The 12,115-nt window shown below is 37.9% G+C and overlaps 1 protein-coding gene across 3 annotated transcripts; it reads right to left on the bottom strand.

Moving 5' to 3' along the window:
- Positions 1 to 1,630: 1,630 nt before the first annotated feature.
- Positions 1,631 to 9,007, bottom strand: LOC138704438 (uncharacterized). 3 transcript variants are annotated; one of them, XM_069832309.1, is made up of 5 exons: positions 8,866 to 9,004; positions 7,616 to 8,763; positions 6,979 to 7,119; positions 3,542 to 3,672; positions 1,631 to 1,873 (listed from the first exon to the last, which is right to left on the bottom strand). In XM_069832309.1, the coding sequence occupies exons 3-5, from the start codon at positions 7,079 to 7,081 to the stop codon at positions 1,661 to 1,663; spliced, it is 447 nt and encodes a 148-aa protein (XP_069688410.1). In that variant the 5' UTR covers positions 7,082 to 7,119; positions 7,616 to 8,763; positions 8,866 to 9,004; the 3' UTR covers positions 1,631 to 1,660. The 3 variants fall into 3 exon arrangements, with proteins under 3 accessions (XP_069688410.1, XP_069688409.1, XP_069688408.1); XM_069832307.1 differs by having other exon boundaries at positions 1,646 to 1,873; positions 6,979 to 7,262; positions 8,866 to 9,003; XM_069832308.1 differs by lacking the exon at positions 7,616 to 8,763 and having other exon boundaries at positions 1,633 to 1,873; positions 8,866 to 9,007.
- Positions 9,008 to 12,115: the final 3,108 nt, after the last annotated feature.

The following is a 12,115-nucleotide window of genomic DNA, read 5'->3' as shown; positions in this document are numbered from 1 at the left end:
TGGAGAAAAATAACTTTGCTGTTTCTTCTGAACATTTCCGCAAATAAAGGTGATCAAAACGTGCAGTTGCTTTGTTTGAACGAGCTCTGTGACTGTTCCCTTTCAATATTTTTCCAGGGTGCTGAGATTAATAAAAACGCCTGATGGTTATGCTATCTGCACAATAGTCAAGTAGAAGTTTCTGCCATAGCAAGAACAGTCATACATTTATTTTGTAAACCCAACACACTGGAAGAAAAGTGAAGAAAAATAACTTAATCGTTTAGTCTGAATATTTCCACAAAAGAATCTCTTCCATGATACAACCCTAACAGATAAACCTGGGATTTCAGGGCAAATGCCTATTTTTTTTCAAACATTAACTAATAAAAATGTAAAAATATGACCAGAATTCATGAAAAATCAAGGAACCTGGCAGTTTTATAGCACCCTAAAATAGCCTATTTGGGTTTTAAACATCTATTTTACGATTTTGTACTGTACCCTTATACTCCCATTTTTCTCCATTATCTGTCGAATACAAAATACCTGGTCAATAGTCGATCTATTACGCCTAAAACCACATTGATGATCCCCAATAATTTCATCTACATATGGAGTTAATCTTCTCAAAAGAATATTGGACAAAATTTTGTATGACATCAACAAAGGTGATATTCCTCGAAAGTTACTACAGTTAGTCTTGTCCCCTTTCTTAAAGATAGGTACGATTATGGACTCCTTCCATTGTTCTGGTACAATTTCCTTTTCCCAAATAGCAAGTACAAGCTTATGAATTTCGTTAGATAATGCACTTCCACCCTCTTGTATTAATTCTGCTGGAATTTGGTCGACACCTGGAGACTTATAATTTTTCAGATTTTCTATCGCAATTTCGAGTTCAGAAAGTGTGGGTTCGGGTATATTTACCAAACTCTAGTGTTTTAAAATATCACAAAACTCACATATGTTTCTGAAATTAAGTAAAAAGTGAATTTCATATAGTTGTAATGTATATGTAAGATCTGGTAAAAATTTAGGACTAACGGCATCATTAGTTTGTCACCTGCGTGATATTACATTTCAGCATATTTTCCATATGTTGCAATAATTAAACAAATTGTTTAGGACAAGTGACTATTCTAAATTATGTGAACTGTATGTCATTCAATTCAGCTTTCTTTCGAGATTCAATGGTAAAATTTATATATGGCTATCATAAAAATATTGTGGTAGATATTGTCAAAAGTGCCAGTGCATGTTTTGCCATAATATTTGTATGCGTTCTTAGCCCACTGCCCTTAAGCCATCAGAAATTGTCTGTTATTATTGGAACTGAGTTTTAACAAATTCACAGAATGATAACTTGAAAAATATTTAAAATAGGATTTTGGGATTTTCGCTAGCATATTTCTTTACTCTGTAGCTGCTACCACAATTAATTTGTTGGACCATTTTTTAAACATCCTGTATACATTAATATCAAAATATAGTGTTAAAGAAAGTACAATATTCTATCTTCACACTTTCTTTCGAGTACAATGGAATTCTTTTAATCCCCATGTCGCTTTTTGTTTCAATCTAGAATCTTCAACAATTGAAGAGAAATGAGCTAGTACCAGTATACGAAACTCTTTGCTACTGTGAAGCATTATAAATTTGCTCATAATGAAACACTGCATTACAAACCTTCGCACATTGTCTGGGAGGTGACAGAGGGCACTTGGAAGCCCTGGAAGCTGCTTCCGTCTTGGTCAATGATGACAATTCTTATCCGGTAGTTTGTGCCGGGCTTCAGACCCGTCAGCTTGGCCCTCACGGGAATGGACGAACTCAAGGGTGGCAACATTATGTGCTTCTCTGTGTCTGTCCACGTGTCGCAGTCGTCCACCTCCTGTCCAAATGCCACAAACTGTGAACTGTACTGCAAACCACTTACAACCCACTTGGCGGTTTATTTACAAGAACTACACAAGTCACTGTGACATTGCCAGCACGTAGAGAATTACAACTTGCAATATTTGAGACTAAGGGCCGAATTCATAGTCAACACTTATCGTAAGGAAACACTTAAGCAGCTGCTTATAATAATTTCCAATTCATAATCCCATGAAGTGAACACTTATTCAAATAAGGTAGCTTGTCAGCTTACTCAAGTGTTTCCTCATATGCATTGTAATCAGCTGATTCGGTATACAATATTATGATTTTATGATTATGATTTTATTTTATTTTATGTATTGAGTTCTGTAATTAAAATTAAAATGAGTTTCGGCAAGCAAAATATATATATCAGAGATATGGAAAACGTTTTAGAGATGTATAATGATCAACAATTTAAGAGGAGATACCGTTTCGACAAGAACAGTGTTGTGGATATTCTGGTGTATCTCATTTCAATTCACAATACAACCATGAGGCTTACCGATTTCGCCACTGCTGAAAGTACTGGTTGCTCTGAGATTTTATGATACAGCAGCATTTCAGGTAGATTTGAGTGGCATTTTTTTTTTTTTTCGAAAAGTATTCACGTCCCAACAAAGTCTTATTTGCATTTTTGTTTGTATTCTACCCAAGGAATAAGCTGTTAAAATTTGCGTAATTATATCATTTCCACTTTGTTTAGCATAAAAATAACTGAAAACTAAATTAAAACGATTTACTTACAGGAATATTTCCGGAGTTTGCATTAAACTCAACTCCAATTTTGTTCCATGTCAGTTTCTTCTTTTGGAGAGAACAATTATCAATTTTTTTTTTACTTTCGACGATATCTCCATATTTCATAACTAGTTATCTTAGCTCACTTCTTTCTTTTCTGTAAAATGCTTTCTGGACATCTTGTATAATTTTTAGCTCTATAATATTTACTTCTGTATTTGTGTACGACAATAATGCCGATTTAACAATTTGAAGGTGCTGGAAAACAATTGAATGTTGGAAAGCGCTCACGTCTAGCCATGTTGCCATATTTCTTTCAATGTCAAGGGAATGCTCAGGGCATATGAATGAGTAGCGTCTCTGCAATACGATCTGAAATAAGTGCTCAGGAAATGCTCATTACTTAAGTGTTTCCTCATTTTATAAGTGACGACTATGAATTCCACCCTAAGGAAAAGAAAAGAATCTATATTTTTCATTTTATTGGGTTATTTTACGACGTTGTATCAGCATCTAGGTTATTTAGCGTCTGAATGATATGAAGGTGATAATGCCGGTGAAATGAGTCTGGGGTCCAGCACCAATAGTTACCCAGCATTTGCTCATATTGGATTGAGGCAAAACCCCAGAAAAAACCTCAACCAGGTAACTTGCCCCGACCGGGATTCGAACCCGGGCCACCTGGTTTCGCGGCCAGACACGCTGACCGTTACTCCACAGGTGTGGACAAGAATCTATAACTATATGACTGGGGATAATATGACAAACCTTCCCTTAATATAGTGATTGCTTGTGTCACTTCGTAGGATATGAAATGTGTTCCTGAAAGGTTTCCATTGCAAGCTTATTGCAGAAGTATTACACACTCTACGTGATGAGCCAAGTGGTGAAATGCGAGTACCTTGTACTGCACTTTGTAGAAGAGCGGGACTCCGAGGCCCTTGAGGTTGGTGGTGCCCACGTCTGCCACCACCGTCAGCTCCGAGTAGCCCACCTCAGCAACAGAGGGTGCGGTGGACACGTGCTTGTATGCTGTGAGAGAGGAGGGATAGATAACACTACACTGGCAAGGTGCTACAAACACTGGCAAAATATTCTAACATAAATTTCGCTAGCATATTTACATTCTACGTCCACATTCATTCACTAATTTACTCTTCCATCCTAACTTTCCACACCCCCTCTCTTATTCACACACACATTCATCCTTTCATCCACAGTACATTCACTTATTCATCGTCTCAATTTTACTAATGTATTTACTCTTTCATCCGTCCATTCATCTATTAGCTTCACTCGTTTATTCGGTAATTAAAGAATGCATTTACTTCACATCTGCTAAGAGAGAAGTTTTATATGATATTGTTATTGAATTTGGTGTTCCCAAGAAACTAGTTCGATTAATTAAAATGTGTCTTAGTGAAACGTACAGCAGAGTCCGTATAGGTCAGTTTCTGTCAGATGCGTTTCCAATTCACTGTGGGCTAAAGCAAGGAGATGTACTATCACCTTTACTTTTTAATTCTGCTCTAGAATATGCCATTAGAAAAGTCCAGGATAACAGAGAGGGTTTGGAATTGAACGGGTTACATCAGCTGCTTGTCTATGCGGATGACGTGAATATGTTAGGAGAAAATCCACAAACGATTAGGGAAAACACGGGAATTTTACTTGATGCAAGTAAAGAGATAGGTTTGGAAATAAATCCCGAAAAGACAAAGTATATGATTATGTCTCGTGACGAGAATATTGTACGAAATGGAATTATAAAAATTGGAAATTTATCTTTTGATGAGGTGGAGAAGTTCAAATATCTTGGAGCAACAGTAACAAATATAAATGATACTCCGGAGGAAATTAAACACAGCATAAATATGGGAAATGCCTGTTATTATTCGGTTGAGAAGCTTTTATCATCCAGTCTGCTGTCAAAAAATCTGAAAGTTAGAATTTATAAAACAGTTATATTATTGATTGTTCTTTATGGTTGTGAAACTTGGACTCTCACTTTGAGAGGGGTACAGAAGTTAAGGGTGTTTGAGAATAAGGTGCTTAGGAAAATATTTGGGGCTAAGAGGGATGAAGTTGCAGGAGAACGAAGAAAGTTACACAACACAGAACTGCACGCATTGTATTCTTCACCTGACATAATTAGGAACATTAAATCCAGACGTTTGAGATGGGCAGGGCATGTAGCATGTATGGGCGAATCCAGAAATGCATATAGAGTGTTAGTTGGGAGGCCTGAGGGAAAAAGACCTTTAGGGAGGCCGAGATGTAGATGGGAAGATAATATTAAAATGGATTAGAGGGAGGTGGGATATGATGACAGAGACTGGATTAATCTTGCTCAGGATAGGGACCGATGGCGGGCTTATGTGAAGGCGGCAATGAACCTCCGGTTCCTTAAAAGCCAGAAAGTATTTACTTCACATTTGTATTCAACTATTCATTCATTTGTTTCACTCATTCATTCATTAAATAATTAACTAATTTCATAGTCACTTCACTCATATACTGGCATATTAAGTTATCTCTTCATTTATTCAACCTTCCACTTCACTCATTCATTAAATAATTAACTAATTTCATAGTCAGTTCACTCATATAATCACAAAGTTACCCAGCATTTGCTCTTAACAAGTTGAGGAAAACCCCGGGAAAACCTCAACCAGATAACTTGTCCCAACCAGGATTTGAACCCAGGCCCACTCGTTTCACAGTCAGACATGCTAACCGTTACTCCACAGCGGTGGACTAGTCATTCAACTTCATCCTCCACCCATTCGATGTGTTTCTTCAGATTCTGACGTGTTGAACAAAACTCATTTTGCTGGCACAGCGTCGCAGCAGTGCAGGCAGGTCCCGGTGTAGAGGTCGCACACTGTGCAGTGGCAAGCACCGCAGTTGTAGCCACAGTCCGGCCCGTAGTTGCCGCTGCTGCACGCTGCGCAAAGAAACAGTTGACTGCACACCATACAAATCAATAAAAGTGACGGAAAAATTTCCCGAAAAATTATAATTAGAAGTAAAAGGGAGAGAACAGAAAGGCAGAGAATGAAAATATGATAAATGTAAGCAAATGGGGAAGCCAGCAATACAAGAATGTAGGCTAAAGAAAGAAAAAGTAAAACAGAAGGACAAAAGAAAGAGAAGACAAACGAGGAAACAAGAATAGAAAGAAGAGGAAGCAAGAAGAATAAGAGTAAAATGAGAAGAAATTAAAGAAGAGGAATAGAATGCAGATGAAGTGAATATGTTAGGAGAAAATCCACAAACGATTAGGGAAAACACGGGAATTTTACTGGAAGCAAGTAAAGAGATAGGTTTGGAAGTAAATCCCGAAAAGACAAAGTATATGATTATGTCTTGTGACCAGAATATTGTATGAAATGGAAATATAAAAATTGGAAATTTATCTTTTGAAGAGGTGGAGAAGTTCAAATATCTTGGAGCAACAGTAACAAATATAAATGATACTCGGGAGGAAATTAAACACAGAATAAATATGGGAAATGCCTGTTATTATTCGGTTGAGAAGCTTTTGTCATCTAGTCTGCTGTCAAAAAATCTGAAAGTTGGAATTTATAAAACAGTTAGCCTATATTACTGGTTGTTCTGTATGGTTGTGAAATTTGGACTCTCACTTTGAGAGAGGAACATAGGTTAAGGGTGTTTGAGAATAAGGTGCTTAGGAAAATATTTGGGGCTAAGTGGGATGAAGTTACAGGAGAATGGAGAAAGTTACACAACACAGAACTGCACGCATTGTATTCTTCACCTGACATAATTAGGAACATTAAATCCAGACGTTTGAGATGGGCAGGGCATGTAGCACGTATGGGCGAATTCAGAAATGCATATAGAGTATTAGTTGAGAGGCCGGAGGGAAAAAGACCTTTAGGGAGGCTGAGACGTAGATGGGAAGATAATATTAAAATGGATTTGAGGGAGGTGGGATATGATGATAGAGAATGGATTAATCTTGCTCAGAATTGGGACCAATAGCGGGCTTATGTGAGGGTGGCAATGAACCTCCGGGTTCCTTAAAAACCAGTAAGTAAGTGAAGAATAGAAGGCAAAAGGTGAAAAGGAAAATCAAGGACAAGAAATGAAGAAGAGAAACGGAAGAGAAAAATGGTGGCAATTACGAGTAAAAGAGGAAGAATAAAGCTAAGAAGTTAGAAGATAGCGAAGGGGACTAGGAGATGTACAAGAAAAAAATGGAAAACGAAGGAAATGAACTGATTGAAGAACAATGTTGAGGAAAAGACGTAAATTTATGCCAGTCATTGTTTCCACTATTATGTAATAATCATCAGTGTGACGAACACTCACGGACATTGCAGAGGAAGCCTGTGAAGCCTGGAGCACAAGAGCAGCCCAGAAGGGGGCGGCACATGACCAGATCCCTGCAGCCCCTCTGCGACCAGGAGCACATCCCCCCGCAGTCGTCCCCGTAACTGTTGGGTCCGCAGCCTGTGCACACGTAACACTTGCCGCCATCATTCGGTAGGACAACAACAGTACAACACTAAGCAGTGGTCAATTTTTATTACTCTACTGCCACTTCCAACGGACTCCTAACGAATATTCACACGTTTATCACTGGGATTGTGGCACTAGAAATCAATTTAGAACACTTTTAACTCAGCCATGACACATTTCAATTTTTATTGTACAATATAAATGCAATTATCACTACAATGACACAATAATTCTTGCAGATAACACAGAAAAAACTTCGGAAACGTAATTAACAGAATAGCAGTTTCACTTCACTTCCACTACATGACTCTTGAGTTCCAGCAGACGCATAGCAGGAATCCCAATATCGGCAAACGAAATGAAACTGTGAGGAATGTTACAACAGGTGTGCTAAACATTAGGAATGTTACAATAGGAGTGTAGCACTTTAGGTTAGGTTCGGTTAGATTAGGTTTTGTTAGGTGTGTAAGATAATATGAATGGTTACCACAGTTGGCGACACTGCAATCATTCTCCCACTCCACCTTAAATAACGTCACAACGACGGAATATGGCCGCCTTCTTCCTTCAAGTACGACGATTTTACTATATAAGGAACCTATTTAGGGCGGGTTGGGTGGGATCATGGCTCTCCCAGTGATCACATCGAGTTTCTACTACTCCATACTACAAAACTAAGGTATTTTCTGTGTTAGTTTTTAATTTCCTATGCTTGCAATACATTAATAAAAATTCACCCATGAAGAAATACAACTACACATTATTAGTGTGCATTGTTCCAAAGAACACTTCATACAATTGATCGCACATGTCACTTTTTGTAAATTATGTCCTTCAGGTGCCCACCATTGTTGGCGATGCAATCTTCTGCACGAACACGCAGGCTCGCCATAACCTTACGAAGAGTGACGCCTGTTATGGCCTCGATTTCGGCGTGAATGTTGTTTTTCAAGTCCTGAATAGTTGTTGGCCTGTTAGCGTACACTTTGGATTTCAGAAATCACCACAGAAAATAATGGTGAATCTTGAATTTGGTATTGCCAGTATACGGAATTAAAAACAAACACTGAAAATACCTTAGTTTTGTAGTGTGGAGTAGTAGAAACTCGATGTGATCAGTGGGAGAGCTGTGGTTCCACCCAACCCAACCTAAATAGGTTCCTTACTTATATAGGAAAATCGTCGTACTTGAATGAAGAAGGCGGCCATATTTCGTCGTTGTGACGTAATTTGAGGTGGAGTGGGAGAATGAATGCAGTGTCGCCAACTGTGGTAACCATTCATATAATCTTACACACCTAACCTAACGTACTACACACCTATTGTAACATTCTTCACGTTTAGCACACCTGTTGTAACATACAAATCTGCTCTTTTTAGTATTTTAAGACATAATTTGGTGGGTGCAATCCGTGTTCTAAAATTTTCCCCAAAATTGATTTCCAGCGCCACAATCCCAGTGATAAACGTGTGAATATTCGTTAGGAGTTCGTTGGAAGTGGCAATAGGAAAATACAGATTGACCAATAATCACAAGCCGATAAATCAGGCGAACGGGCTGGCCAGTTGGAAACACCAAAGTGGGAAACAGGATGCTGTCATGGAAGTTCTGACTGTGCGAGCGGTTACACCGTCCTGTTGGAACCACGACTGCATATGAATATTTTTACGGCGGATTCCCTGCATTACGAACAGTTGAAACATAACATATAGATCTGATGTTACAGTGACACTCACCTGCGTCATTCTACGGACCAAGAATATCCTGCACAGACACGCCACACCACACAGTAACATATTACTATTTGATAAGCACTTGGTTCATCCACCACTATTTAACTTTAATGCTTCTTACTTACGTCAAAACATATCACGCCATATTGGCTTGTATGGTTCCAACAGTGTTGCCATGGTATCTCCAGCGAATAGGGATTATAAAGAATGGACACTGAGCGAAATTTCCTGTGTTTTGTTTCTTTGTGCGCCAGCGTATAGTTCCACTTTCAAGCGCTAGAGGTTAGTGTAATCGAGGATACGCTAAGATAATAATTGAGAACAGAGTTAAGACCGGCAGACACAGGATCCAAACATCGCCTACCTTATTGCATAACCCAGTAACGCTTTGCTTCAAATAAATTCGAGTTAACGGCTTTTCCTTATTTCTCAGTGACAAACTAGTTGTAATTATAATTGTTTATATTTCAGATATAATAAATTATATTATAAAATAATATAATATATTATAAAATTAAGTATCGAATTCGTTTAATATTTGTATATAATATAATATAGGTACATGGTTTTACTTCTCGTAAGAGTTTTGTTTTTCCATTTTCATCGCTATCACATCATTACATATTTTAATTGTTGTTGGAGTCAACATCTCAGCTCTCATTATAAAGGAACTCTAGAGTCTAGACATTACAGTTAATGACGGATTTATTATTTTATGGATCCAGTTTATTTTATTTGAGTACATAGTGTACCTAAATGTATTAATTATATGTGTTATATTTCCGCTGTGTCGACTGCTAGCTGGTGTGATGTCAGCACCAACTCTAGGGAGAAAGCAGAATCTCACGCTTTAAATGGCTTGAAGGTCATTGAAATCAGTCCGGCTACATCAAAGGTACCGACGCGAAGTGTCCATTCTTTATAATCCCTATTCGCTGGTATCTCCGTCAAAATTAAAAAAAAAATAATAAGACCCAATATAGGCCTATATATAAGAAAATTTTAACACAACTTACTTATCAATTGTGATTAAAATAATCATTCGTCAACATCTGACTTGATTACGAGTAAATCTGAAACAGGGAATTCTTAAACATACTGTAATACGGAACAGGCAGGGCTGTTCAAATAAAAAGTAAAATCTCCCAAAAATTAAACAATTAAAAATGACAGACGCTAGAGATGTCAAAAGACGATGTAAATCGTAATTTCCGCCAGAAAATCTGTCACCCATCATAGCCATTCATTTATTCATTTATGTTATTCCATAGATCTTACATGAGCAATGAAGCTTTAAGATGTGGAACAAGTCAAAATTTTACAATATTACGATTACAATTTTTTTCTCGTCCGCTACGTTGAAATTTCGTCAATTTTCACGGAATTTCCGTCCCGTTGGCAACACTGGGTACCAAGGGCCCGTGCGTTCTTTTTTAAAGCGAATATATTTATCCATGGAGAAACACTGCAGCAAGCGTGCAGCAAATCCAACAACGGCTTTACGAGTTTGCTGCACGATCCATCATGACCGAATCCGTGTTTTGGTCTTTTGCAACGTTCATTATTGTTAAAATCAGGCGCGGATCTAGAATTTAATAATAGGGGGGGGCTAATAATAATTGAGGGGCTGGGTGCAAGAAGGGCATTTTAGAGGATGTGCCCTTCTTGAGCAAAACACTTTATTGTGTTCTCTGATCTGTTATGCATATGATCACAAAGTTGTAGTTCAATACTGTAATCATAGAGGTCAGGAGTACCGGTACCCAAAATGTAAAGGCGTGCATAGATAACATTATTACGATTTGAATTTCCAACATCAATTTTCTCAAAACTTGCATTTGAGAGAGGTGCCTTTCTTGCACCAACCCCTCAATTAACATATGAATACAGTAGTATAATCATAACACAGAACAATGGAATTAAAAACAAATAAATAAACCACAACAATATTGTCACTCTTAGGTTCTAAGTCTTCAGTTAGTTCTAATTCTAAAGGAAATGGCGACTGGAATGGAAAGTCGATTAAATGTTACTTACAGTTTAACGAAGCTGAAGTCGTCTGAGATGTTTTACTATGGTTAAACTCTTCAACAATTTTCTTTTCAATAATGGTGCCACAACAGTTTATGAGATCGTTTTGCATTGTTTTACTTGTTAGAGAAGAGATTTTGGGGGCATTTTTAAGATGAATATGCAGAATCCGATCACCGGCATCAACGCGATATTTAAGAAGCTCCTTGGAATTACCTTCGTTTTGATTTTCGCTTTCGAAGGCAATCGCACCATCATCCCTGTGTCCTTTTAATGGAATATTTTGTCGGCCGCACAAAATAATTGTTTTTACTATTGGGACAAGTTCCATCCTGTTTTCGCGCACTGTTTGTAACACTTCATTATTCAATTGAACCAGAAAGTTCTCTACCTTACCTTCAAACACTCGTTTAAAGTTGTCACATTTTAAGAGAGCAGTTTTGTTATAACTGTTCTCTGAATGTCTCCTGAACATTTCAGAGGTCTTTTTGAATTTTCTTAGAGGTTTCGTAACTAAATTATGTAACGTAACTTTGCTTCGCCCTCCCTCTTTAGGTCCGAATAAAACGCACACGTGACAGAACGCACCTTCATCCTTCTTACTGTAAGACAGCCATGGAAATCTTTTAAGCCACGCATGCTGAAATTGTCTAGACTGTCCCGATTCTAGTGTCCTCGGAAATGGATATTTTTCGTCTGGAACCCATGGATTTGTTAGAGCTTTGTATTTTATCTCGTCACTGCATATTTCTTTTTCCACTAAGCAACCAATATCTAATACATTATGAGTCGTCGAACTAGCGTCATCACTTTCACCGCACATAACCGATTCCCTGTTACGGTATTAACAGGCATACACTTTTCTTCATCAGTTGTATCATTGTCATCCGTACTGCACTTTTCTTTCACTTCACCACACGGCTTCTTGACGAATTGTAAGATATTTGTTTGAAACTTACGTTCCGACATTTTATAATTTCTCATAACTGTTACACTAAATAATTCACCTGTGTGGACTGATCACTTCTCGTCTCAATTCAGAAGTCGAATGTAGTGGCTATTGTAAAGTACGATAACAAAGATATTGGTAGCAGCCTAGCTACAGTGTGGTAGGGGTGGTTACCGTTAGATTTCCTTTCCGAAGTCCGAGCTATTGTTAAACCCCATGGTAACGACCCCTAAGGAATGCGACCACTTACCTGATCTATTCACTGCGAACTGT

The sequence above is a fragment of the Periplaneta americana genome, chromosome 8 (assembly GCF_040183065.1).
Source record: "Periplaneta americana isolate PAMFEO1 chromosome 8, P.americana_PAMFEO1_priV1, whole genome shotgun sequence".
Classification (NCBI taxonomy): domain Eukaryota; kingdom Metazoa; phylum Arthropoda; class Insecta; order Blattodea; family Blattidae; genus Periplaneta; species Periplaneta americana.
Note: the sequence above shows the minus strand (reverse complement) of the source record. Positions and strands in the feature narration are given on the sequence as shown.